This window comes from Camelus bactrianus, chromosome 7, assembly GCF_048773025.1.
Source record: "Camelus bactrianus isolate YW-2024 breed Bactrian camel chromosome 7, ASM4877302v1, whole genome shotgun sequence".
Classification (NCBI taxonomy): Eukaryota; Metazoa; Chordata; class Mammalia; order Artiodactyla; family Camelidae; genus Camelus; species Camelus bactrianus.
This window is the reverse complement of record NC_133545.1, coordinates 24547899-24575503: the sequence shown is the minus strand read 5'-3', so window position 1 is coordinate 24575503 and position 27605 is coordinate 24547899. Positions and strand designations below refer to the sequence as shown.

General features: G+C 41.5%; 1 protein-coding gene and 1 long non-coding RNA gene across 3 annotated transcripts; both read left to right on the top strand.

Moving 5' to 3' along the window:
• The first annotated feature begins 923 nt into the window (after positions 1-923).
• On the top strand, positions 924-3111 carry LOC141578248 (uncharacterized). 2 transcript variants are annotated; one of them, XR_012508389.1, is made up of 3 exons: positions 924-968; positions 1389-1529; positions 1884-3111. It is a non-coding gene; the product is annotated as an uncharacterized LOC141578248 (long non-coding RNA). The 2 variants fall into 2 exon arrangements; XR_012508388.1 differs by having other exon boundaries at positions 1389-3111.
• Positions 3112-7905: 4794 nt separating this feature from the next.
• On the top strand, positions 7906-15971 carry LMOD2 (leiomodin 2). Its single transcript, XM_010947587.3, has 3 exons — positions 7906-8310; positions 13410-14768; positions 15624-15971. The coding sequence occupies exons 1-3, from the start codon at positions 8038-8040 to the stop codon at positions 15648-15650; spliced, it is 1659 nt and encodes a 552-aa protein (XP_010945889.2). The 5' UTR covers positions 7906-8037; the 3' UTR covers positions 15651-15971.
• The last annotated feature ends 11634 nt before the right edge of the window (positions 15972-27605 follow it).

The window sequence follows — 27605 nt, the reverse complement described above, 5'->3', positions numbered from 1 at the left end:
CCTCTATCAGGAAAAAAAAGCAGCTTGGACCTAGAGAACATAACTCTAATTATCACTTCTCAGCTAGGTATACCTAAAGAGACTTTTCAACCTCTCAGAACCTCAGAACCCATTTTCACCCTTTGCAAAATGGAAGTCATAGTATCTATTTCATTAAGGGTTGCCTCACACGCAGTAGGTGGCAGCTACACACAAGTATTAAATGGAGATCGTATTACTACGTTAGACTGCCTGGCACGTTGTACGTAAGAGCATTTTGTAAACTATAAACCTTATACAATGGCAAGATTTTATTTTTATAAATAGCTCCAATAATTTTAAATTTGACTCATGCTCACAACCACAGGCTGGCATAGCTGGGAGATTTGCTTGGCTGCCAAGCCTGAGAGAGAAGACTTGATAAGGGGATTGCCAGTTCTCATCTGATCCCTGTGGCCTGTTTGCTTGTTGTTCATGCAGAGCCTGACCTTTGCCTGACATTCCCCCGAGAGCCCGTCTCCAGCTACCTGAGAAGCTCCCAGCAGACAGACTGAGTGAAGTCGGAAGCTTAGCTTCCTTAGGGGTCATTCCATTAGTCAACAGCCTGATAACCAACCGCCAGCAGGAAACGTTGAAAACCCAAATCCTTCTGTGTGAGCGGGAAACAGGTTAAAAAAAAAAAAAAAAAAAAAAGCAAGGGTAGAGGGAAGGCGAAAGTTAGGAATAACTTGTTAACAGTAGACAGACACTTGAAATTTGTGAAAATGAAAGAATTTCCAGTTTCCCAGTTTTGCACTTGACACTGGGGCATATGATTTTCGTGTTTCCTCAGCAACAAGTTGAGGACAGTTTAAAACAGAAAGGCATCCACGGAATGAACAAAAATGTCATCATGAGATATGAACACGTAGTGACTAGTGGGGCAAATTCATTAGTTTGGGGGCCACACTCAGAGGCAGAGGTCATGAAGCAGGAGCTTCTGGGCCCCGGTGAGTGTTGGGGGGTCCCAGAAGGAGTTGGGTGCAGCAGGGAGCTGGGAAGCCAGGTTACGATTAGGTAGCATTTCTCTATAAGCATTTCTGGTAAGCTGCTTCAGTAGAAAGTTCAGATCACCTAAGACCCAGTGGTTCGTAGTGATTTTATTATTGTTTTGAATACAATCTCATAACCAATTTCGTATTTATAATTTTTTATGATTCTTTTTTTTTTTAAATTGAAGTACAGTCTATTCACAGTGTGTTAATTTCTGGTGTACAAAATAGTGACTCTATATTATTATTCTTAAAGACGCTCCCCAACACTGTAAAATCTCCAGGCTTTATGAGGCCTAGATCTACCCCTGCCTACACTGCAAATCATCCTATGTTGGTTTTTTTTTGTTTGTTTGTTTGTTTTCCTTTTTTAAACAGACTTCCTGGACACCCGGTAATTAAGCTAGGACTTGGGGATGGCGAATGGGCAGACAGGACCCCTTCATTTGGAAAAAATGCCTTTCCTGTGAAGACAAATTCAAGTCAAGCAATCCCAAGCGGGATGCTTCGTGAATGGAGGTTTGTGGGATTTGGGAGAACTAAGCTGACCTGGAGCATCAGTGGAGCACCTGAGAAGATGGGCCGCAGAGGCACCGCGGCCGCCACCGAGGGCAGGCGCATGCGCAGTGGCTTGGGGGGAGGGAGGGGGCCAGTGTGGGTGTGAGGAGCCCAGTGCAGTTGAGGGTGAGGGTTGGAGGAAGTGACCCACGTTGAGGCTGCAGAGGTGAGCAGGGCCTGACCCCGGAGGGGCCAGAGGGCACAGTGAAAGATTCTGTCTGAAGAACACGGATGCCACGTGAGGGTTTTAGGCAGAGAATGACCCGATGAGATTTGTGTGTTCAAAAAATTAACTCTGGCTGTATTGTGACAAAGGGGAAGATGTCAGTCATCAAAGAAAACAAGAACCGGAAGTGAGACTCAAGTTGAGACCGGGGGGATGGTCTGACAAGAAGCAGGATTCAAGACCTTGGGACTTAACGTGACAGTGTTGGTGAGAGAAGGAACTGGCTCCACAGCTGGGTGGATGAAGACACCGTTTTCAGAAATGTGAAAGCCGTGGGCTGGGGAAGGCGGAAAGACGAAACCAAGTTACTGCTTTGGAGCAAGTTTGAGTTTTCGGTACCAGTGAGATCCTCTGATGAAGTTTTTCTCAGTAGTTTCACAAAACATTCTTGAGCTTAAGGATACAAATTGTAGCTCAGTAATATTACATGTCACTGGAAACCTTGGCCCTTTGAGGTTCCTTTCAAATCATTGAAACTACACAGATTAAATCTGTGAGTGACAAGTGCTTATGGCAGAATAAAGCTGAGGAACCGGGGTAAATGAAAATGTTATTAAATATACTCATATAATACATTCATTTAATTCTGCTTTTCAGTTATAAATAAGAAATGCCTATACAAACATTTTGAAATATGAACAATTCCTGAAACTATGAAATTCTTCCTGAAATGTGGGGGTTACTAAAGAAAACAAAGGAACAATTGGTAAAAACCTCTCAACATTTCTGAACATTAAGAGCCAAGAGCACATAAACCACAAGCTAAGAAACTCACCTGTAGGCAGAGGGAGTCTTCTGCCATATCAAGCTTTAGGCTGAAGTAGTTATTATTTACAAGTGGAGTTAGGATGTCTCTGATCACTGCCTACATATACTACTTACTGAAATACCAGATCTGATGGCAGGGCTAGTACTGCTGATTTTGGGAGGTGCTGATGGCTTTTGCTCTTCTTGGATCTCCATTAACACCGGGACACTTGCTGGGATAAATACTTAAATATTGTTGCCTATATTTAAGAAGATAAATTATGTGGAAGTTCTGGATTTGCAGATACTAACTACTATATATAAAATAGATAAACAAGACCCTACTGTATAGCACAGGGAACTATATTCAATGCTTTGTAATAGCCTATAATGAAAAAGAATATGAAAAGGAACATATACATGTATGTATAACTGAATCACTATGTTGTACACTGGAAATTAACACAACGTTGTACTTCGGTTAAAAAAAAGAAAGTAAATTGTGGCTATGGGATAATGTTAGAGACTTCTACTTAGCATCAGATGATAATAAAGTCCAAAATTCCTTGACATGGCCCTTCAAATAAATAGTCAACATCGCTATGCATCTACCATATGCAGGGCACAAAAAAAAAAAAAAAAAAAAGGAGTTGGAGGGGAGGTAAGAACCAGAGCCAGTTTCTGCCGAGCTCCACCAACTCCCCCTCTGTATGCCAAGTAGTGCCTGGATTTTTGTTTATGTGTTTATTTTCATATTCTTGTGCGTTTACTCAGAGGCTGCTTTCTCTGCCTGAACCTCTTTATGGCTTCTGTGTCTTCTCCAACTCTACCCACGTGGGCTGCGTTGCTTTTTCATCTATATTTATTCCACTTCTCTGCTCTTGTTGGCACCTTGGTGGAGCCGCCACTGCACTTTGTTACTGTCAGCTGTCTGCCTCTGTCCCAGGAGTAGGAGCTCCTGAGGGCAGGGACTAGATCAATTTCTATTTTTCTGCTTGTAATCCCAGCTTCCAGCACAGGAATTGTACACCAGCAGGTATTTGGTAAATGAGTGTTGAAGAAAGAAACACATAATAGCATTTTCAAGACAGAACCAAAGGAAAAAAAAACAAAGAAGATTGAAAGGAAACTTGTTTTTCACTAAAAAGGGAATTGCCGATGTCCTGGGAAATAGCGTGCATCTGACTGACAGCCAAGAAGCCTGAACATAATTCTCTTCAAGATGGAGATTTTTTTTTTTTAAGAGAAAATGTGAATCTTCAGGAGGCTTGTTAGTAGCACAATAGTATTGTTGACTCTAAAAGCAATTCCACTCAAAAACACAATCTGATCAAGTGAAAATCCCCAAATAGAAAATGCTGATGCTCAGAACACATATGATTGGATTTTTTTCCCTCGATGTAGACAAGGTTGCAAGGAAATCTAAATCATACTTAGATTTCCTGGTCAGAGTCAGGTGGTGATGTTTGATTACTCAGCAGAATATTATCCAGTGGACTTAAAGTCTGTGGAGAAAACTTAAAGAGGGATCCAATGAATTAAGGGCACCCATGAGTTGTGATTATTATCGTAATCAGAGTGATTTGTAACCTATATACTAAGATATCTGAATGACCATTCCTCTTAAGCTAGTGTCCTTGAGAGGCTGTGTAGTTTTTTTCTTTCAGTGTTGCTGCCACAGAGCAAAACACTTTAACATCTCCTCTTCCAGAGTTATTTTCAGAGTCATTCATGGGCCACCCAAGATTTGGGAGAACAAACTCACATGAGACTGTATTTATTCTGGGTTATTCCAATGAGAAAACTAAATATATGGAGAGTGATTTTTCAGGAGATCAGTTTCAACACAATAGAAACAAGAATTTTCTAATGATTTCAGCCATCCAACAGTAGAATGAGTTTTTGGCAATGCACAATTTTCACTGAAAGTGTTCAAGCAAACACTAGATGACCACTTAGAGACGTGGTAGAGGATGGATATATTTCAAAGTCCCTCTGCAAGCTGAGATTCTGTGATTCCAATAATATCTGGGTAATTATTTTATACTTACATTAATTGTGTATTATAATTTGCATCAAGCCTTTACTTCTCCGGTCTGTGCTCAAATGTCACCTTATTAAACCAGAGATCTTCCCTACATGAAGTATTACCCTCACAATCCACTTTCTTCCCTTTGACCCTGGTCTGTTTCTCTCCACTGAGCTTCTGTCTGACACGTTCTGTATTTACTTGTTTATTTACATATCGTCTGTCCCCGCAACAACATTGTGAGCTCCACGAAGGAAGGGACGTGGTTGGCTTCCTTCACTGCTCTAACTCCAGCACTTAAACTAGAATCTGACAGGTCGTGTGTGTTTAATAAGTTTTCAAATAAAAATAATATTAAAATGTTACAGAAAAATGACAAACATGAGAAAGAGAATAAAACACAACTTCATTATTTTTTTGTACATAATTATATACCTCAAACTTTGTACAGTGGTCAACGTATCATATGCGCCCAATATATAATTGCTAAAGAAAGGAACTAGCGCTATCTTTTACATATTTTTTCATCTCTTTTTCAAAAACATGTAGGTTTTTATATAGTTATAATTATCATTCATCTTTTAAAACCTAAAATGTCAATATTCAGCTGAATAACTCATCTTACTTGTCGAATTTGGATATAATAATGTGATGTCATTTTCAAAAATCCAACCTATTTTCACATAAACAGATGTGTTACCACTAAGGTTACACAAAGGTATATGCTAGAGGCCATAAAAAAACAATGAACTCATCATTCCTAATATCATAATCATCTCTCTCATTAGTATCATTGAAAAGAGTCACAGCTATTTTGGGAGGCAGAATACCATGAGTTAAGATCATAATAGCCAAAACATTCTCTTTTTTAAATTAATTATGTTTAAACTGAAGTATAGTTGATTTACAATGTTTCAGGTGTAGAGTAAAGAGATTCCGTTTTATATATATATATATATATATATATATATATATACACACATACACACACACCCCACTCACACACGCACCACACACACTTCCATTATAGGTTATTACAAGATATTGCATATACTTCCCCATGCTATACAATAGATCCTTGTTAGCCAAACATTCTTGGAAAAGAAAAACGTTGAAGGACTTACGCTTCCTGATTTCAGTATTTACTACAAAGCTATGGTAATTAAGACTAGATAATACTGTCATAAGGAAATAGACACACAGATCCATGCCAGAGAATTGACTATCCAGAAATAAACTCTTACATTTATGGCCAATTACTTTTTCACAAAGTCACCAGTACAATTCAATAGGAGAAGGCATAGTCTTTTTTCCTTTTAAAGATACTAAGAAAATTGGACATCTGTATACAAAAAGAATTTAGACCTTTATCTTATACATATGCAAACATTAAGTCAAAATGTGTAATGGACCTAAATATAAAAACCAAAAGCTGTAAAACTCTCAGAAGAAAACATGAGAGTAATTCTTTTAGACCTTGGTTTAGGAAAAGATTTCTTAGTTATAATGCCAAAAGCTTAAGCAATAGAAGAAAAAATTGATAAACTGGACTTCATCAAAATTGAATACTTTCACTTTTCAAAAGACACCAACAGACAATTCACAGAATGGGAGAAAATATCTGCAAAAAAATTTTTAAGGAAAAAATTTTTATTTATTTATTTATTTTATTGAAATATAGTCAGTTTACAATGTTGTGTCAGTTTCTGGTGTACAGCATAATGTTTCAGTCATACACATACATACATATATTCCTTTTCATTATAGGTTACTATGTCTGCAAATCTTGTATCTGATGAAATCCAGAATATAAGAAGAACTCTTACAACTCAATTTAAAAGTGACCATAAGATTTGAATAAATATTTTATCAAAATAGACATAAGATGGTTAATAAACACATGAAATGATGTTCAATATCATTAGTTATTAGAGGAATAATATTTAATGCTATAATAGATACTAGTTCACAGCCACTAAAATAGTGATAATCAGAAAGATGAGCATTTAGGATGTGGAGAAACTGGAGCTCTGATCATTGCTGTTGGGAAAGTAAACTGGTGCAGCCACATTGGAAAACAGGCAGTTTGGTGAAAAGTTAAATATAAAGTTACCCCACAATTCAGCAATTCCACTACTGCATGTCTACCCAAGAGAAATGAAAACACACTGTTACACAAAGACTTGCAGGTAAAGGTTCATAGCAGCATTATTCATAATTACCCAAACCTGGGAAGAGCCCAAATATTTACCAACTGCTGAATGTATCATATATTATACTTGTATTGATAAATGTATATTTCTAAGCAAATATAAATTACTTTAGCAGATTTTTATTTATCTCTATGCTAAAATGACATACTTAACAAATCCTGTAAACTATGTACACATTTTATCACATTCATAAGAATATGGGCATAATATGTTATTTCAAGTTAGCGTCTCTTCAGTTTCCAGCCCAGACACAAATCTGGGTTCAAATTCTAGCTCCACCACTTCTTAGCTGTGTGGTCCTGGGCTAGTGACTTAACCTCTCTGAATCTGCACTAGCAAAATATACGCCTTACAGGGCTGTGGGATTAAACGAGATAAAAGGTATAAAGTGCTTAGCACTAGGCTGGCACAGTGTCAGTTCTTAATAAATCCTACCCAGTATTATTACTTACCTTTCTGGAGTTTTATTTCCAAATCTAGTTGTTTACTAATACTCAGAGGGTGAGGGGAAGAAAGCCATTTTGTGCCTTGGAGAAAGCTCCTTCTGCACTTCAGTTTTTTCCCTTAATTTCTCAGAACCTGGACTGCCAGAATCTGTAAAGGAGGCTAAAGCTAGTCATCTCACAAGACTAATGATTAGAAAAATTACATTAAAGTGCTTTGTAAACTGCAAAACACAATGAAAATAGAAAAGTGCTCTATATTATTGTAGCCTTCCGTTCCCATCATATGCCACCCACGGTATGTTTTTAGGAGAACCAGAATAACTAGACTGATATGTACTCGTTCCTCATCCTGAAAGATGAGAATGAAAGAATCTTTTCATGACTGTGGGGGTGGGAGCAAGTCATTTTCAGAATAAATTTTATTCCCCGGTTGTTTGAATACAAAGTCAGAACTGTCTTCCCCCCTATCTGAAGCACTCTCTCCCTGTCCTCATGAGCAATTATCAGGCTCAGCTAAATATGTCCCTGGCCAGTGTATTCATAATCCCCACTGGTTCCGAGACCTCCATCCACCGCCGATGTGACATTCTTTGTGTTCCAATGTCTAGCTGACGTCTGATGCTTAAAACAGCCTATGCTTTCACCCCTCTCTGCATTGTCACAGCCTGTATCACCACTCTTAAAAGGCTATCGCAGGCACTGCAAGCACCAGTTGCTGACCAGCCTGCCCACTTCCCTCCCTGCCTGCTGCTGGCTGCCTTGAATGCCTGGTTCTTCGAGTTTCTTGTGGGGCTGACAAAGTGGGACCATGTCTACCTTCGGCTACAGGAGAGGACTTAGCAAATATGAATCCATCGACGAGGACGAGCTCCTCGCTTCCCTGTCGGCCGAGGAGCTCAAGGAGCTCGAGAGGGAGCTGGAAGACATTGAACCTGACCGCAGTCTTCCCGTGGGGATGAGGCAAAAGAGTCTGACTGAAAAAACCCCCACAGGGACATTCAGCAGAGAGGCACTGATGGCCTATTGGGAAAAGGAGTCCCAAAAACTCTTGGAGAAGGAGAGGCTGGGGGAGTGTGGAAAGGTAGGTAGGCTCTTGGATGCCCCCCCACCCCACCCCAGCTACTCCCATCCCCCATCCCAAACCCAGGAATCTGTTTTTTTCCCTAACTTTTCAGTTCTCATCACTTTTCTTTTCTTATAACCCATTTGTACCTGCTATTGAAAATTTTCTCAGGCTGAAATAGTCATCTAACTTTTATGGCCACCCAATGGATTATATGTAAAATTCTTAGCTGGGGTCCTGTGAATGACAAAGATGAGACCTTCAAGAGGAAAATAATTCGCAAGCAAAGCATAGGTTTAGATATTCTGCCAAACTAAGTCTAATTTGAGTTATAAGTTGAGTATGTGGCATAATGTCTGTTCCTGATTTATATATGATTATATATATATATATATACACACATATGTATATGTCAGTTAAGTGAATTTCTCTTCTCCTATAAAGACAAAAGTGGGTACTCTGGTTGTTTGGACTGTGATGGTGGCCATAGCAGAAATAGTTCTTTTTTTCCCCAACATCAGGAAGTGTGAGGTGGTGGGAAGTATATGGGACTGAGAGTCCAGGGATCCTATTTCTAGTGTCTACTCTGTGCCTAAGTTGTTAAGACCTTGAACAGGTAGTCAGTTCTGCAAGATTCTCTTTCGCATCTGACCGTGGAAGGATCTGGATCCAGTGTTTCTTTTGTGAATCAAGAACACCTTCAAGATTTGGATAAGTTACAGAACTTCTCCTTAAGGAAATGCACGTGTGCGTCTGCACACATACACAAAATTTACATAGAATTTCAAAATGCTGGCACCCATTCTGAAACCCCCCCTAAGAACTCCTTAAGCATGATGATCTCTAAGATTTCTTTCTACTTTATAATGGGGATTTTGAGACCAGGAAATATGCTAATATTACAGGTTAGGTCTGTTAAGCTCTTATTCTCTGCCCAGTAAATAGTTACTTTGAATTTGCCAAATGAATCCTTAACAGAAAGAAATTCAAAAGACTAGGCTCTGGGACGATAGTAATGACAATAAGAGTGTCAAGATAACAAATCCCTGAATCTGTGGCAGAACACTGGTCAGGAGCGATAGTTGAAAACCTCTGTGCTCCACTGGAATCGTCTAAAATCAAAATGGCCCGAAGCCCATGGCGAGACTTCCACAGGACTAATCTAGGCACTGTTAGATAATCTTGATGATGGAGTGTGTGGGCCACATTTGTAGCAAGGTATGTGTGAGCTTTGTGCATGTCAATCATCGCAGGAAGGGCCACTGGGATCAAGCCAGGGTCTGCCAAGGCCACGGTGGCTGCCTGCATCAAGGAGCTGGAGGTGGGGGTGTGGGTGAGAAGGAAGGATACACGGCCAGGATTTGGGCTGGTCATTTCCTCCACAACTAGGATTTTTAAAGTTTTTGTTTTAAATCTGATGCAGAAATGTGTGTCCAAAATCTGATAAACTATATGAAGTATGACATTTTCAGAACAGTCCTTAAAGATTTTCCCTAATAAAAAGATTCAAATTGCCTTATAACATCCAGGACCAACAACCCTTGTAGCAATAACCCAACAAAGGCATTCTAATGTCGTGATGTCTTGAGATCAGTGGAAAACAAAGGGCAAAACCTCTTGTCAGCTGTTGATGAAACCCACCTGTTCCTGCCAAAGGTTTTGCTGATGCCTGATCCCTGCTAATGGCTTATCAGCGCAATTAGAGAGGCTGTGGGTCGATGAACTCCGATTCCTTTCTCAGCTAGTTAACTTTTCTCCTGCCACACTTTCCCCGCTGGCCAGCTGTCTCTGGAGTCACAAGGAGTGCTGGGCAGAAGCTCGCCAGGGGAGGGTGTCAATCCATTCCCACCCCAGGAAAAAGCTCAAAGCAGCTGACTGGTGGGGGAGGGAGGGAAGTAAAGAGCAGCGCGGTGTGGACCATGAGAAGGAGGTGGGGGTCTTGTCATCAGGCTACCCACTCTGAAAGACTTAATGAAAATCATGTTCGATACCTATTGAAAGACAGCCTCTGCCCACCTGGATTCACACAAACTTCTCCTGCACTTAATAGCCTCCAAGGGTCTGGCTCCCCTCGCTTGCGTATCTGCTGGGTTTCAGGCATAGGTGCCGGTGAGTTCACTCACACTGTTTCACTTATTTCTTACCTTCTGTACACGAGAATTGAGACAAAGAGAGGTGAAGAAACTCACTTGAGATTAACAGCTTATAGCCAAAATTCACACCAACTTCTGTTGGCACAAAGGTCGTGATTCTCAAGATGTGGGTGCCTGACCATCAGCATCATTTGGCGACTTCTTAGAACTACTAATTCTAGGGCTCCCCTAGACCTGCTGAATCAGGAACTCTGGGACCAGGGCCCTGAATGTGTGGTCTCACAAGCCCTCCAGGTGATTATAACACTCTCTGACGTTTGAGAACCACTCATCTATAAATTGCTTTCTTTGATACCCCCTCCAGAGGTTAGTGATTTGTCTAAAGTCAACCAGCTCTTTATGGTTAGACCCAGAACCAGAACAGAAAACCAAGCCTCTTGCCTCCTTCTTCATGTGATGGTGCCTCATCAGGGAGGTGATGAGAAGCTGTTGACCACCCTCTTCTTGCTGCCTTATTTATTCCCTAAGTGTACCGACATTCACCTTGATTGAATTCTCCCTAAAGTGCTCCCCTAGGACCTCACACCTCACTGCCTCACCTCATCCCCACCTTCCCAGCCCCAGTCTTGTAAGGATCTGGGTTAACTCCAAAGCAGTGGCAGATAGGGGACCTGGAACAATGCAGTCAGTTCAAATGTCAGAATAATTTTGAAAGTAGGCAACGATTGTCTTTACACCCCCCACATCCCTCTCTAGACACCTTTCTCCCTTCTGCTTTTCTCCTCCTAGGTGTCCCCCACCACGAGTGACTGACCATCTCAGATGGTCTGGGACTACCTAGTGTTTAGAACTAAAAGTTCTGCTTCCTGGGAGACCTTTCAGTCCTGGGCAAACCAGGACAGTCGGGCACCTTACCCCCACCCAGCCCTGTCAGTACTTTTCCCCCAGCCCAGTCCTGACTCTTAGTGGCTGTTACCCAATGTCAATTTAGATCCATTTGGTAAACAAATATTTATTGAGCTACATGCTGAGCACTGCGTGAGGTGAACAAAACAGACATGATCCCTGCCCTCACCCCTGTAACAGTCTTCCGGGAAAAATGACAAACAAATCGTTAAATAGGTACTTTATTGGAGGAAGTACAACACATCACAAAGATAATTTGAGGGGGTGTCAGTGAAGGCTTTTGGGGAAAAATACCATTTAGATGGTACAGGACAACTCATGGCTGGATAACAGTTTCAGATATTTTCTCTCTGGGTTCATTTAAAGGAGAAAACATCTCCTGCAGATAAAGCCTAAAGGTTTTTCTTTAAAACCAAAGAGGATACAATTTAATGGTGGCATGAAAGGCAGTATACGTTGAATTTGACAGGCCCCTTTCTTCCAAATACCGCAATAGCTAAAAACACATACTTACAAACACACACACACACACACACACACACACACACACACACAGTATCACTCTTCCTCCTGCTCCTGAGAAGTGAGTAAATTAAGACTGAGTCATCCCAGGAACGGCTGACCCCTTCCCCAGGCCATCACTTGGTGCCTGCCACTCCAAACAAGTGAATAACTGGAGGCTATTTGGTGATAGCAACTGGGCAAACAAACCTGGAGACCAGCGCTGTGTTTTCCAAAGTTCACTCCACGTGCTTTGGGCAGCAGGAGACTAGGGTCAAAAAAAGCTTCCAGTGTAGAGGGAAGAATCAAGGCTTTGGGGACAAGAGAGGGTTTGGGGGCTTTAGAGAAAATAAAGGAACTAAAAGATAGCATTAGGGAAAATAGGACTCCGTCAGCAACTTCCAGATTTTTATTTTATCAGAAAAAATAGCAAGAAGAAGAGAAAGAAGGGGTCACCTGACTCCTCGGTACAGAGAGTCTTGTAAACAAGAAAGACAAAGGTGGAATGAAACTGTGTTTGCCTGGAAGTCTTTCATAATTGATACTTGGTAAATAATTTAAGACCACCAGGCAGAGGCAATGGCTTGCTTCAAGGTTTTCTGCTGTTCTCTGCTGTTAGTCTAGTTAGTGCCAAGGGGGAGTATCTTTCCCACCTTGTGTCTTCTGCAGTTATGTCTCTATTTGCAGACCCGTCTGCTATCACAGACCCCACAATAACATGAGATTTCAAGCTGATTCCCTGGAAGCTGTGACCTCAATGGGTTTCTGCATAGAGCGGGGTTTTGACCTGCTACTGCCCTGAACAGCAGCCTGGCCCCGTTGGCTTCCTTCCCCAGAGCAGGGACAGAGACAGCAGCAACTTGCAGGTGGTGTGGGGTCTCCCAGACCCTGCGCCAGGCTCTGCTCCAGAGATAGACAAATGGAAGGGCAAAAGATGTCCCCGCCTCTCTCTCCACTGAGACAGGTTGGGGCAGGGAGCACTGGGCTCATGTCACATCTGCTATAGGAGGCAAATTTGGTGGCAAATTTTTGAACAGTAAGAAAGGCAACTCATTAGCATGTTGTATATTTTTGTTGTCATTTGTATGTTTGGGATGGAGAAATAAGGAAGAACAGAGGGATGATTCCCTAAGAGAAGGTTGAATTTGCTAAATCAAAAGGCGACTAGGAGTCAAACAGTTCAGAGCAGTTAAGAGAATAAAACATTTATCAAGGGCTTTCCAAAGTAGAAGTTTCTACTTTCTTGTGCACACTGGCAACATGACAGCAAATTTTTACTCGACACACTGAATTCTGGAGATTTATTTTGCAGAAAACAAAAGAAACGTTTGTTTAAGAAATGCTGCTGAAGGTTATGCAAGGAAATGTTAAACTTGGTTACCTGAACCAGAGCTATCAGAAGCAGATTACCTTTTTTCCTTATATACTTTTGTATTACTTGCTATGTGTTACTTTTTTTTTAATTTATTGAGATACAGTTGACAAATCACACTGTATTAGTTTTAGATGGACATGATGATTTGATATGTGTATATATTGCAAAATCATGTGTTACCTTTGTACCTTTAAAAATGTGCTTAAAGATGACAAACTTACTGGTGATACCACGCCCTTCAGGTTGCGGAAGAAGACAAAGAGGAGAGCGAGGAAGAGCTTGTCTTTACTGAGACTAACAGCGAGGTTTCCGAGGAGGTGTATACGGCAGAGGAGGAGGAGGACGACGAGGAGGACGACGAGGAAGAGGACAGCGAAGAAGAGGGAAGAACGGCTGGAAACGAGAAAGGGATTAACGGAACTGTGCATTATGAAGGCGTCGATTCTGACAGCTCCAGGCCAAAGACATTTAAAAGTCAAATCGAAAACATCCAGCTGACCAACGGCCACAGCGGAAGGAGCACAGAGTCCCCGGCAGCCATTCACCCCTGCGGGAACCCTACGGTGATCGAGGATGCTCTGGAGAAGGTGAAAAACAACGACCCCGCCACCACGGAGGTCAACCTGAACAACATCGAGAACATCACGTCGCAGACCCTCGCCCGCTTCGCCGAGGCCCTCAGGAACAACACGGTGGTGAAGACCTTCAGCCTGGCCAACACGCACGCCGACGACAGCGCGGCCACGGCCATCGCGGAAATGCTCCGCGTCAACCGGCACATCACCAGCGTGAACATCGAGTCCAACTTCATCACGGGCAAGGGCATCCTGGCCATCATGCGGGCCCTGCAGCACAACGCCGTGCTCACCGAGCTGCGCTTCCACAACCAGAGGCACATCATGGGCAGCCAGGTGGAGATGGAGATCGTCAAGCTGCTGAGGGAGAACACCACGCTGCTGAGGCTGGGCTACCATTTCGAGCTCCCAGGACCAAGAATGAGCATGACGAGCCTCCTGACGAGGAACATGGATAAACAGAGGCAGAAGCGGATGCAGGAGCAAAAACAGCAGGAGGGGAGTGATGGAGGAGCCAATCTTAGGACCAAAGTCTGGCAAAGAGGAACGCCTGGCTCCTCGCCTTACGCATCTCCCAGGCACTCTCCCTGGTCATCCCCCAAACTCCCCAAGAAAGTCCAAACTGTGAGGAGCCGTCCTCAGTCTCCTGTGGTCCCGCCCCCTCCTCCTCCTCCTCCTCCGCCCCCGCCGCCGCCCCCGCCCCCACCTCCTCCTTCCCAAAAGCTCCCGCCCCCTCCTCCGCCCCCACCCCCTCCGCTCCCAGAGAAAAAGCTAATCACCAGGAACATCGCAGAAGTCATCAAACAGCAGGAGAGTGCCCAGCGGGCACTACAAAATGGACAGAAAAAGAAAAAAGGGAAAAAGGTTAAGAAACAGCCAAATATCCTAAAGGAAATTAAAAATTCCCTAAGGTCAGTGCAAGAGAAGAAAGTGGAAGACAACTCCCGACCTTCTACCCCACAGAGGTCAGCTCATGAGAATCTCATGGAAGCTATTCGGGGAAGCAGCATAAAACAGCTTCGGCGGGTAAGTCACTCAAGGGCCGACCCTGGGGCGCAGACCTAGTAAAGGAGCCGGACTCCACCGCACAGTGGTACCAAAGTCCCCTCTCAAAATACTTACCGATATTCAAAATATTTTAGTAAGCCAAAGTGGCTGCCAAATTTGGAGCGTCAAGAGCAGGTCACCAGAGAGCACATTTCTATTTGAGAAATGTGCCTTGTCCACTTTCTCAGCATCTCAGTCATTTAGGGGCCAGACCTGCCTTAAGACACTTCGGCCTATAAAAATACCAATTTCCTTAATGAGAAAATCAGGGCATATCATCTACATTTCAGCACAGACTCATCACCTGCCAAAAATTTTACTACAGAGTTGCAAGTGAGTTAAAACGTACTTTATAATATAAAATTTGAATACCACCCAGCAGTAATCAATCTATATCTGAGTTTTTCTCAGAGAATACTGCTAAAGACATACTCTACACATTTTTTTTCCACTTTGTCATCTGTGTTGTTTTAATTTTTATTTTTTATTGAAGTGTAGTCGATTTACAGTGTTAGTTTCAGGTGTACAGCAAAGCAATTCCGTTATACATACACATACATACATATATATAGTTTCCATTTCTTTTCCATCATGGCAAACAAAGCTTTTTAAAAAAATTTTTTTTTATTTTTAGGAGAGCTCTTGGTACTAACTGGGTCATGAGGTCCTTTTATTTGGGGTGCAGGGAGTAATTAGGTTTTTATTTTTATTTTTTTAATGGAGGTACAGGGGATTGAACCCAGGACCTCAGGCATGCTAAGCACATACTCCACTGCTGAGCTATATCCTCCCCCTGTGCTGTTTTTATTGAAAGAAAATCCCCTGTTTTTGTAGGTGGAAGTTCCAGAAGCTCTACGATAAAGCCCCATCTTTAGAAGAGGATGCAGAATCACCCGGTGGTATTAGATAAAATGCATTGCGAGATGTTTCTAAAGCACTTTCTTCAATTTGAAATGTTCTCTGACTTTAAAAATAGCCTCACCATTAACCCCAAAGATAATTTCAAGAAACAGCGTTTTTCCTCTGTAAATATGAAAATAAACATCTTTTTTTTAATGTCATGAGATTTATTGGCAAGAAGCAGTTTATTTAAAGATGCCTTGGATGTGTTGATAACTCTGAGCTGCAATGCGTTAATGAAATGTGCTGTTATTTTTGTAATCCCAATAAATTTAGATTGAAGTTTTTTTTGTTTTTTTTTAAACAAACTAATATTTTTTTGTAAGTTGGTACATCTGACAGGCGTGTATCTGACATTGCATTACATTCTCACCCCTCAAAAAAGGTTTGGGTCCTTAGCATTTGCTTTCATTTGATTTTGCATGTCTAAGGAAATCTCATCAGAGTTCTCTCTAAAAGTCCGGAATCAAGAACCTTCTTAAAAATCTTTTCGGTATTGAGATGAAAGCTTGGGGAAAAGACCCTAAAGTGACGTTATCATCCTAGATACATCAACATTAGACCCAGGAGGTTGGCTGACACTCCCACCTTCCTGTAAGGCTGATGGGTCCTCAGAAGTCATTCAATCATTTATAATTAAAACCAACCATTTCTGAAAGAAAAAAAAAGTTGAAAGTTTGAAAGTTTCTTATTAGAAAGGAAACAAGTGCTAGGGGTTGCCCCGGTATTCAGAGTTGTCTTGAGGCTGATGCTGAAGATTCACCGTCCAAGTCTCCTTTGAGCTCTTCTTAGCGGAGCCTTTGACTGGTGAGTCTCAGCCTTTTTATGCTCTCCACACATAGTGGTGCTGTCAGCGTCCACGCCACACATCCAGGGACAAGGGCACATGTATCTGTAATCCCCGGGTGTCATTTTACCCCACCATCGTCTCACTGGAGAAAGATCTGAGTTCAGACGACCCGGGTGTCATTTTACCCCACCATCGTCTCACTGGAGAAAGATCTGAGTTCAGACGAGAGAAAGACCTATCACAGATTACCTTCATTCCACCCTAGGGCTCCGCTCCAATTATAAAAGCTATGAATCTCCTCTAAAGTCTTTTGTATTATCTATGATTAGCGATGTTTCTTTTGCATCCTGCAGAGCATGACAGTGGTCCTGGCAAGCTCTCTGGGCCAACCATTTTATAGTTGTTTCCTGACCTTGTGTGGGGAGGGACTGGCATTTTCTGCACTAAGTCGTCTCGTGTTCTTTTCACAGCAGTGTTCAAAGGCGTTCTCCTCATTCTATCCTGAAGGAAACCCAGGCTCAGAGAGGCTAGGGTTGCGTGTAAAGCTGGGTATTTCAGAAGCCTGTGCTCCATCAACATTACTGCAACCCTTGGCTTCCATCCAGACGCAAACCTTCCCACGTTCTCCATCCGAGTTCCCTGTCCTTAGAACCACATTGGGGATTTCATTTCCCCTTTGTAGTGACTCCACTATTTTACCCTTTTTCACTAGTGTTCACAATCATGCTCATTCTTGTGTGAAGAATTAAAAGCTAAAATTTAGGCTTTTAAAAGGCACGCACGCGTGTGTGCGTGTGTGTGTGTCTCTGTGTGTGAATTTAGAACAGAAAGCCAAGACTGATCTCCTTTTGCTCTGACCTTCGTGTGTGCACAAGGATGGGATTCTTCTAAATGGGAACAGCTTTCAGCTCCAGCGTGACGAGGCAGAGGGCTAGATTGTTGCTGATAAATGGGGTTGCTGACGAAACCAGGTGTGAATCCCAGAAAGAGGGTGTGCAGAGCCAGGAGGGAAAGGTTCGTTCCTGGGCTGCCGGGAGCTGCTGGGACTGGGGAGACTGGGATGAGAGTGATTGGGAGACAAATATTCTCTCCCTTGTATTTTAAAAGACTTTTTGCGGGACATTTTGGGGCTTCAGGAGAGAGCAGTGTGTGCTTATGAAGTCCTGCACAAAATGTCCATGAAGATAGAGATCCTCACACTCAACTTACAAAACCAAATATTATAAAGCTCATAATAAGACAAGTATGATATGGTCAGATACTAAGGTGGCACATTCATCATTCAGGAGAAGCGTTTCTAGAATATGATCTCAAATACAGCACTGTAAACATGCAAGGTGCCGTGACTCTTCAGCTCTGAACAGAGATTCTCAGTCCGTCTTTCCTACAAACTCACAGAGCTGATATGGAAACAAGTCAGTCCATTGTCTATCAAGAGGGTTCCACTCACTGGTAGAGAGGTTGTCCAAGACCAGATGAAGTGTTTAGACCATGATTTATATCTGCACATTAATCTCCTAAAGTACACCTCATCCTGATTGAACCAGGGCCAGGGTGCTGAGTCTCAGTCTGTGCTGTGAGCCCTGCTGCCACAAGGATTCAATAACTCGGTGTCAGCAGGATCATGATTTAATACCTGCCCTGACATAGCTACTCTAAGCGAGTGAGAGGAAGAGGGAAGGACAGACTGCGGTGCCCATACTGAGAGGCACTGAAGCCTGTGGGAGGTCGTTATGTCCTTGAAAAGACCTCTTAACCACTTCCTCTCATGACAAGGTCAGACTGTCTTTTCTTTGCTTCCCTGAGGTCTGGAGGGTGGGGTTTTATCTCCCCCAATCGTCAAATAGCAGATGTCAAAGAATTCACTTAAGAATTACAAAACTCAGAAAACGGTACCAAGACTGCTGCACTGAGCTTCCACAACTATTTTTCTGAGTGCCTTCCGTGTTCCAGACACTCTTCTAGATTCTAAAGATGTGCAGTGAACAAAGGACAGTGAACAGAGGAGATAAAATGCCTGCCTTCCAGCCACTCACTTTCCAGGGGTGGGAGCTGACACCGTTTCTTCACGCATCATCTGTCTATCAAGTGCCTCCTGAGTATGAGGCGCTCTGCTCCATGCTGGGGAGACCAAGTTGAATTATAAAGTGGCCTCCACCTCAGAGCAGTGGGGATCCCAAGAAAACCATTCCTTCCAGAATGTGGGGGAAGAACTGAGTCAGAGGCAGGTGTAGGGTCCTCTGTGGGCACTGAGGAAACCCAATCACTTAAAGCTGGTGTTAGCAAACTTTTCCTGTAAAGAGCCAGAGATATTCAAATGACCATATAAAAAATTTAAATATTTTAGACTTTGTGGGCTATTTGGTCTCTATCACGACTATTCAACTCTGCCACTGTAGGGCGAAAACAGCCACAGACAACACCTAAGTGAATTAGCATGCCTGGGTTCTAATGCAACCTTATTTATGGACACTAAAATGTAAGTTTCATGTAATTTTCATGTGTTATTAATTTTTTTCTTTTGGGTTTTTCCAACCACTAGAAAAATGTAAAAACTCTTCTTGGTCTGCAGGCTGTCCAAAAATAGGTGTCGGACAGATTTGACCACAGTTTACTATAGACCCTCGACCAAAAGCAGATAAGGGGTCAAGAAAAGCTTCTCAGAGAAGGTGACACTTGCTTTGGACTTTCAAAAGAACAGAGAAGATGCCACGTTATAAAAGGAATCACGTGATAGGGGTGGAGAATGAGGGGAGTCATTTAATTTTGAGAAAACAGTGTATTATAGAAAGTGGTAGAAAATCATAGGGTTAAGGTAGTTCTATAAAAACAAGAATTTGCTAAAGAGTTAATATTTTTATTAATAATTCTTTTTTCTAGTATTGATAATTTTGGGTGGATTAAGAACAGTACTAGTATATAGTTTCTGTGTGGTCTTTCCTTTTTACAAAACTGGTATGTAATCATTAAGAAAAATCAGAAGATACAGATAGAAAACATAAAGAGTCCCTCAAAAACCAGCCACACAAGACTACTGATGACCTTCTAGATCCTTCTTAATGCATATTTAAACACACATATAACTATGTTTCCTATGTAAAGGGGAAGATAGGCATACATACCATTACATAACTCACCGTATTTTATTTAAGCAATTTCAATAATTGGATATTCAGGTTATTTTGATTAGTTCTCTATTGCTGGATATTTAGTTTGTTCCAACTTACCCCTTTGAGTTATTCTAACTTAACTTTTCCAAAAAGCCCTCAGAAGAAATGATTGACTGAAAAAAGTCACCGCTGAGAAGCCATCTCCCAGATAGACAAGAGATGTGAGGGCACCATCACTGTGGTGCACCGAAACTGGAAATTAGGTTTCCACCAAATTGTCACGTTGACCAGTTTTCTCTCAGTCAAATTATATGCCTCTCTGAACCACAGAGGCATGCATTAGTAAGATGCATTTCAGAAAGTCCATGCAATTTTCTCTGTCTGAAGGAAAAGTCAGGAATGGGCCGAGAGTCAAAGTAGTCCATCCTGAACCACTTAGCGTTAAGCTAAGGAATGTGGACTTCATTATGAAAGTCGTGGGGAGCATCCAAGGATTTCCAGACAAGAAGTGACATGATGTTTATCTATATTGGCTTTACAAAATTATGGCTTGTGTATCAGACAGAAGGATGGACTCAGTGAGGCCCAGGCTGGTGGCACGAAGACCAGTTAGGGGGCCATTGTAATGATCTAGGGATGAAGTAATGCCGACAAACTGTGAACTCTGTGCAGGTGTGGAGAGGCCAGAACAGACAGAGCAGAGACTATGAAAGCACATACTTCACAGAATTTAGTTACTGAGAATTTTTTCCCCACTGGCTATTTTACCCCATAAAATAGTTTGCATTTTCTTGTTGGTTTGTCAGTCCTTCCACTGCTCCTCTCATGATTCATACTCATTATTATCCTCCTAACTCATTCCTGGGAATTCTGAATTCTCTTTGCCCCATCATGCACAGCAAATTCAGCTCTCTCTAACCCCCTGCCAAAGAGCAGCTCCAGTCTCCCTCTGCGTATCCAAACTGGTCAGAGTGGTGCAGATCTAAAGAGGCTTTTGTTTAACAGGACCCACCTTAATGTTATGGTTGTAAATAGAATTTCTCCCCTTGGAAATGGCATATCCCTTCCCTGACTACCACAAAAGCCAGCGTTGAGTCACCCACTCTCTGTTATCTGGACTGTTGCTTCAAAACTGGTTTCATCCCAACTGGTACCTAACCAGGTGCTTCCTAACTGTTTTCTCTGTCTTCATTCTCACTCACCCCTGGTTTGTCTTCAATGTGCCATAGTGACATTTTTCCAAAATGCAGTTCTGATCACATCAGTCACCTGCTTGAAATTCTTCGGTGTAACCCATCTTCTGCAGAAATAAAGGTCAAATCCCTTGGCCTGGCAAACATAGCCCTGATGATCTTTCTGCCTCATCTGTCCTCGTGTACCCTGTTCTCAAGCCGTACTGAGCAGCCTGCAGTTCCCTGAACCAGTGATGTCCCCTCTTGACACACACCCTTCACATACCATCTTACCTTCAAGAGATCTTGAAAGATGAGTAGCTTATTGACCTATGGAGAGCATGTTTTAAAGAAGTCTCTGTTCTTCTCCACACTCTCCCTGAGTGACCTCATCCAAACTCATCTTTAAATTCCACTGGTACCACATAACCTCCAAATCCTTACCTCCAGCAAAATACAACCCCCATGATTCTAAGCCCATGCACTGAGATGGACAGGTGCCTCAGACACAATATATTGAAGGCTGGACTCATCCTCTTTCTGCAACACCTGCTCCTGTTACAGTCTATATTCCACGGACTCACAATACATTTTGCCTTGGATTATATGCTGTTTGTGTACATGTCTTAATCTTCCTACCATCCTACTGGATTCTACTACCTGGAGATCGGGGACTTTGTCTTATCTTTGTGCCTAATAAACAGCAAGTACTCAATACATGTATTTGAATAGATGGACATAATAAGCTGCTCAACCACCATGAATTAAAAACAGGACAGTAGCTTCTCAGCGTTCCTCCTGGGGTGGCCAAAGGGTGATCCAAAAGGATCATGGTTGAGAATGAGGTTTACGAGCTATATAGACAGGAGTGGTCTCAGGGTCTATGAAAGGGTAGGGGCTCCAAGGAGCAGCCACTGGTAAGCATTCCATCAGTGCACATTGCAGGGCCAGAGTCTGATGGTATCTGCATCCACTCCTCCCTCCAAGACTCGCCCAACCCCTTTTCCACCTGCGATCAGGGGGCTGTGGTCAGGATGCCGTCTTGAGTGGCTGTGCAGGATACACTGGGACAGCATTCGGGTAAACTGAGGACTGACAACTGGTGAATGGAAGTCCTGTTCTCTACATAAACCATCCAGAGGTAAAATCAGTATAACCTCTAAGACCCTAACTCTTGAATTCATTAGACAAATTGACGCTCTGAAGCAGAAGTTTTTTACTTTGATATATTATCTGTGCGTTGGCTATTCGGCACTAATTTTCAGACAACTAATATCACTTGTTCCAGATTGAAACCTTGTGTAATTAGCCATATAGTCTTTATTACAAATTAAACAGCTTCTTAGCAACACAAATTTTGTGGGGTTACATATTTAGAATTTTTTTTTTTAAAAATTAGACATATAATTGAAAAGTCTAGCAATCTCCTCATCAAAATCCTGTTGTCACTGGCACAGCGGCTAAATTCTCTCTCTCCCTGGATGGAGTCTCCGATGATCCATCTGCGTAATCATTGTTACATGAGCACAGAAACAAATGATCTACAGTCAGCCTCAGGTTAGAATTTGAAAGGTGCCCTCCCTGAGTGTAACATGCATTAACTTCCCTCCAAGCTGGGGCTGAGTGGCTCGGCACCTCAGATTAAAAACTAGTACATTCAAAGTGGAAAGGTGTGGTGGGAGGGGGTAGGAATAAATTAGGAGTTTGGGATTAACAGGTACACATTACTACATATAAAATAGATAAACAAGGACCTACTATATAGCACAGGGAACTATATTCAATTTCTTGTAATAAGCTATGATGAAAAAGAATCTGAAAACATATATACATATATACGTGTATCTGTAAAACTGAATCACTTTGCTGTACACCTGAAACTAACATTGTAAATCAACCACACTTCAATAAAAAATAAAACTTTACTTTAAAAAACCCAGTACAGTCATGTGAACCAATAATCCAACAAAAGGCAGCTAAGGGGAATTCTTTACATTGAAGCAAAATTGGGAAAACTGAGCTTTTTTTTTTTACATTTAAAGGAAGAGTCAGAGGGAGAATACATTTATTTATATGTGTTTGTGAATGTCTTTCTAGAAGTACTTTGGTCTGTAGCCCTCGCTTTATCAACATGTTATCAATTGGGAGGTGTAGTCCCTGCAGGAGACCAGCAGACAGCTGAAAAATCTCACATTCAGGAGAAGCAAGATAATACTCACTAATGCACTTATTTATTTTTCTCTAAATGCTGCCAAGAATTTTTGGTGACTCTTCTCAGAGATGCTCATAGGAAGTTTAACAAGAATCCTGACCTGTCAGGACTTGGTGGAATGGTAACTGCTTTTACTCCAAAAGCTTTTTATTAATAAAATTTATTTTTAAAGAAATGCAAGTCATTTTTAACATAAGCAAAAAAAAAAAAAAAAGCCAAAACAAATCCCACTTTTTCTCCATATACGATGTTCGTAAATTAAAAGTCACCATGGGGGTGATAAAAACATGAAATAAATGGAAAATGCTTAAGGGAAGAAGACGCGCTGACAGAGGTGACTTGAACTTGAGAGGATTCTGAGGTAATTCCAAATAAATTCTCGTGTCATCATTTATTAAGCATTTGGGATTACCCAGACATGCCAGTTACCTAATCTAGGGTTTCAGCGGAAAAAATATTTTAATGGTGATAGAAGGAGAACTGGGGATTGGAGATGAGCAAACAAACAAACAAATTATAAAAGAGATTCTATTCACTGAGTGCTCCAAAATTCTCAGGCTGTACTCGTCTCAAAACTTGCCTTGGCTTGCTTTAGCAGCTGCTGGTTTAGCTGCATGATTATAACATATTTTCCTATCTGCCTTTTTCTTTTTTTGGAAAACAGAGAATGACAGCACTTCCTTTTGGGTCTTTGCATGTGCCAAAGCAGAACAACCCCAAGCCTTCTACATCTGCAGTAAGGATATTGGAGTAGTATTTTAATTTTTTATCTGGGTCGTTACTGGTATCTTGACACACGTAGGAGGCAGAGGAACTATAGTGGTTGAGGGTACATCCTTTGTATTAAGACAGACCCAAGTCTGATGCTCAGCTCTGTTATTTACTGTTTAACTTTGTGCAAATTATTTAACCTAAGTTTCATTTGCCTTGGCTCAAAAATTGGGATAGTAACTTCCTCATGTGAAACATTTCATGTCATGCCCAATACTTCATAAGCGTTCCAATAAACAGTAGTTAGTATTACAATGGATCCTTTTAAACATGATTTTTCTCGACAAAAAAAATCTCAGTGATGAGAGGTCTGGGAGTGAAGTAAGCACGGCCATGGACTTCCGGAAGCCCCTTTAAATGACTTCATCATTATCATCAAAAGTAGCCTGGTCTGAAAGTAGCTGGGTGCTCACATTACAGTACCCTCTGCAGAAAGGAGACAGGGCTAGGGGATGCCTCCCTGAGGAAGTCAGAGAGCTGTCTACACTGGGAATTGCAAACTAAGTGGGCAGGCGTTAACTGTGCCCTCTGGGGACAGCTCTGCTAGAAAAACACTTGGTGTGGGCTGGTAATGTACTGCCCCTACAAAGCAGAACCAATATTTGGAAGTGTTCCTCTTATTACTTACAAGAAGTCCATGTAATTTCCACTGTGCTCCCCAAACCCGTGTCAACTCACAAGTTTCAGGAACCCACACATGCCAAAGCAAATCCTCTTCTGTGCATTTTATACCCCTAGCCCTCTGAATTCCCAGTTACTGTCAATTTCTGTGATGGGGGAGGGATGTAGGAGGGAATGGCAGGAACCATAAAACCAACAAACAAAAAATTATATTGGATAATTCCTAGGAGTGTAAGCAGAATGGAGGTTATTGCTTTAATAGAGAAAGAGGAAAGCTGGAGCATGATTTAAGGGGACAGTGCTTCCAAGACAAGCAGTAATAAAGACTTGGAAGCAGCCCTCCCTCGTAATTTTCTGAGCTCTGTTGTCTCTTCTGGTTTCCTGTTCAACATTGTGTAGTATTTTCTACCTCTTGGGGAGATGCCATGAAAAAAATTCCTCTGAGAGTTCAGGTATGGAAGCCAAACAACTTGGGGAAGAGTTTTCTGTACTCTGAACTCTACTTAGCGTTAGTTTTGTTCCTCCAGAAGATTTGCCAGAACAGCTCTAAGTCAATTAATACCGTGTAAAGGTGCACATTTGTTCAAGCCAGTAATTCGAGAAGAAATAGATGATAGTCTAAATGTTATCAGCACCTGCATTTCACTGAACAGTGTGTTGGATTTTGAAATTTTGCATGTCCAAAATTCTACGTCTAATGGTTGGTCCTTTTGCCCAATTATAAGAGAAGCAACAGTCATGGAGAAATGCTGACTTAGCATTGACAAAAAAAAAAACAAACTCTTAAAAGATATTTTCTATATTAATCAGTGATTTAAGCTCTTGTCATATTTAGGGATAAATCTTACAGCAATTTGATATTAACATCCTGCATAAAACAGCCTGTACTCACCAAATCTTCAAACTAGCCTGTTTTTGCCACTAAGCCCACTGCCAATCTTGTGGGTAATGATTACAAATGTGAATCTTTCCCCTACATTTTCCTGTTTTCCCCACCTTTTCTCGTTAGATGTTGAGTGCAGTCATGTAAACTTCCTAAGAATCATAACCTATGGCCAAAATGCTATTTCTCAATCTAAACAGAGTCAGCTGAGAACTTGTGCACTAATTCCTCCCCCTCGTACCTGAGCAAGTTGTTAATTCCCACCACTCCAAGTGGTTCCATAAATACATTTATATACATCAATATACGTAAATATTCCTGCTCATACACACTAACACAAAGGACATTCCTTAAATAATATTAAGTGGCCCCAAGGCCCCTGTGACCAGTTGGAGACAGGTTTGGAAGTGGCTCATGGGGCCTCAACCACGGGGACCCACACAAATTATCTCCAACATTTAGTGTCAAGGTTTTTCCAGCCCTCCTGTCTTCTTCACCAATGCGTGCCTTTTAGCTATTCTTTCATAATTGGTCATGAGTATACCTTCTATTCCTAAAATAATTGTGTCCAGGTAATTTAATAAACTGCAAAAACCTGCTAAGGAGCTGGCAGGCAGGGTGGGGTGGTGACTTCTCAGTGGGTCTTTAGAATTGAGTGGTCATGTGAATTTCCTCTATTAACCTGATCTAGAGCTATATTAATACATAGAATGAGAGATTTGTTTTATTCTGGGGCCTACTTCCAACTTACAGTAATTACTTACAAGTAACAATAATCATTTAAAATAGTTTGGTTTAGGATAGGGTATTAGGGTAACACTTGGATTCAAGTGCCTTCACCTAGTAGCTCTGAAAATAAGATGTCTGGGAATTTTCGAAGACTCGGGAACAGGATACAGAACATTTCCTTATGTTCCTGTTTCTTCTTGCTTGATTTACCAGTTGCTACTAATATTTAAGAAACTTGTGTATTTGAAAGCTTTTGGGGCAAAATTCTCCAAAAATTTCCTTTACAGTTTCTACAATGCTCATCCCTAGCATTAGTTTTACAGAAAATCTGATCAACATAAAGATACAGCAGTGGTTTTCACAAGTTGAAATACACTCCAAGGTTTTATTAATAATGTTGGACAGCTCGTATGTGAGGTCACTACTGCCACTATAACTTACCACATATCATAAGCCGAGACCAAGGTATGAAGACAATGCTGCATCTAAGTGTTTACCAGCCATGCAGCGGAAAAAATGCCACCATGTTTCTTCTACAAGTTTTCCTGTCTTTTTCCAACAATCACTAAATCCCATTTGAGTTCAACTGTACATTATGTTTAGAGAAGTAAGCTTTACAGAATCAAAACTGAACTCAAATGCATGTTTCTCCCTACCCTTCTTCTCCTAAGCAGGCTACTGGAATAGCCAATGGAATAATGATTGGTTTAATATTTAGATAGCTGGGAAATGAAGAAAAATACATGAAAACACACAGCGGTCCCTCAGTATCTGCAGAGGATTTGTTCCAGGAGCCTCCGTGGATGCCTAAATCCATGGCTGCTCAAGTCCCTCATATAAAATGGTGTAGGACAGTGAATACGGTTGGCCCGATGTCTTTCAAGAATGTGAAACCTGCAGAAAGAGGGCTGACTATGATGACTCCCATCAAACCAGTTCTTCTGTTGTTCTGCTGGTTTCTAGAAAACAGTGATGAAAGTGGAAAGTAAAGAGAAGGATGCTGGAAGAGCTCTGGTTGTGTGTAGAATTTCTCTCTTTGCTCGTGGTCTAACTGGTATAAACCATGTTAGGCTGACCCAGACATGTTGGTTGTGAAATTCTGGGGCACTGGTACAGATCTAAAGCGATCCTCTGGCTCAGAATCTTCTTAAACTTTCTAAACATCTTGAGGCAGCACAGTTCTGATAAACAGACCTACAGTTGTCCAGAGGCATTCAAGCATGGACAAAGCAAGACCACTTAAAGAATCCATTTTCACGTGGCTTGGAAACTGGTTGCAATTCCAGGACTATGCTTGTTAAATTAGACTCTCATAAGTACTTAAGTGTTACTGTTAACTACATCACAACTTTTGGCAAATATCCACAACAAAGTTAAGAAAAGTCTTTAAAAAAAGAAAACAATTACTGAATTTTCCATTTGGATGGACTAGTATAAATTGGGCTTTAGCTGAATATACAACTAAGAAGTTGGCCCTTCTATATTTACGTCCTTGCTCAATAAACAAACAAACCCCCAATATTCTATTTCATCAGCTTCTCCCTAACTAGCTATCATCCTTCAAAACAGAGATTAGAATACATTTCTTAATTTTAATTGCTAAATGTTCTCCCAACTCCAATCTTAAA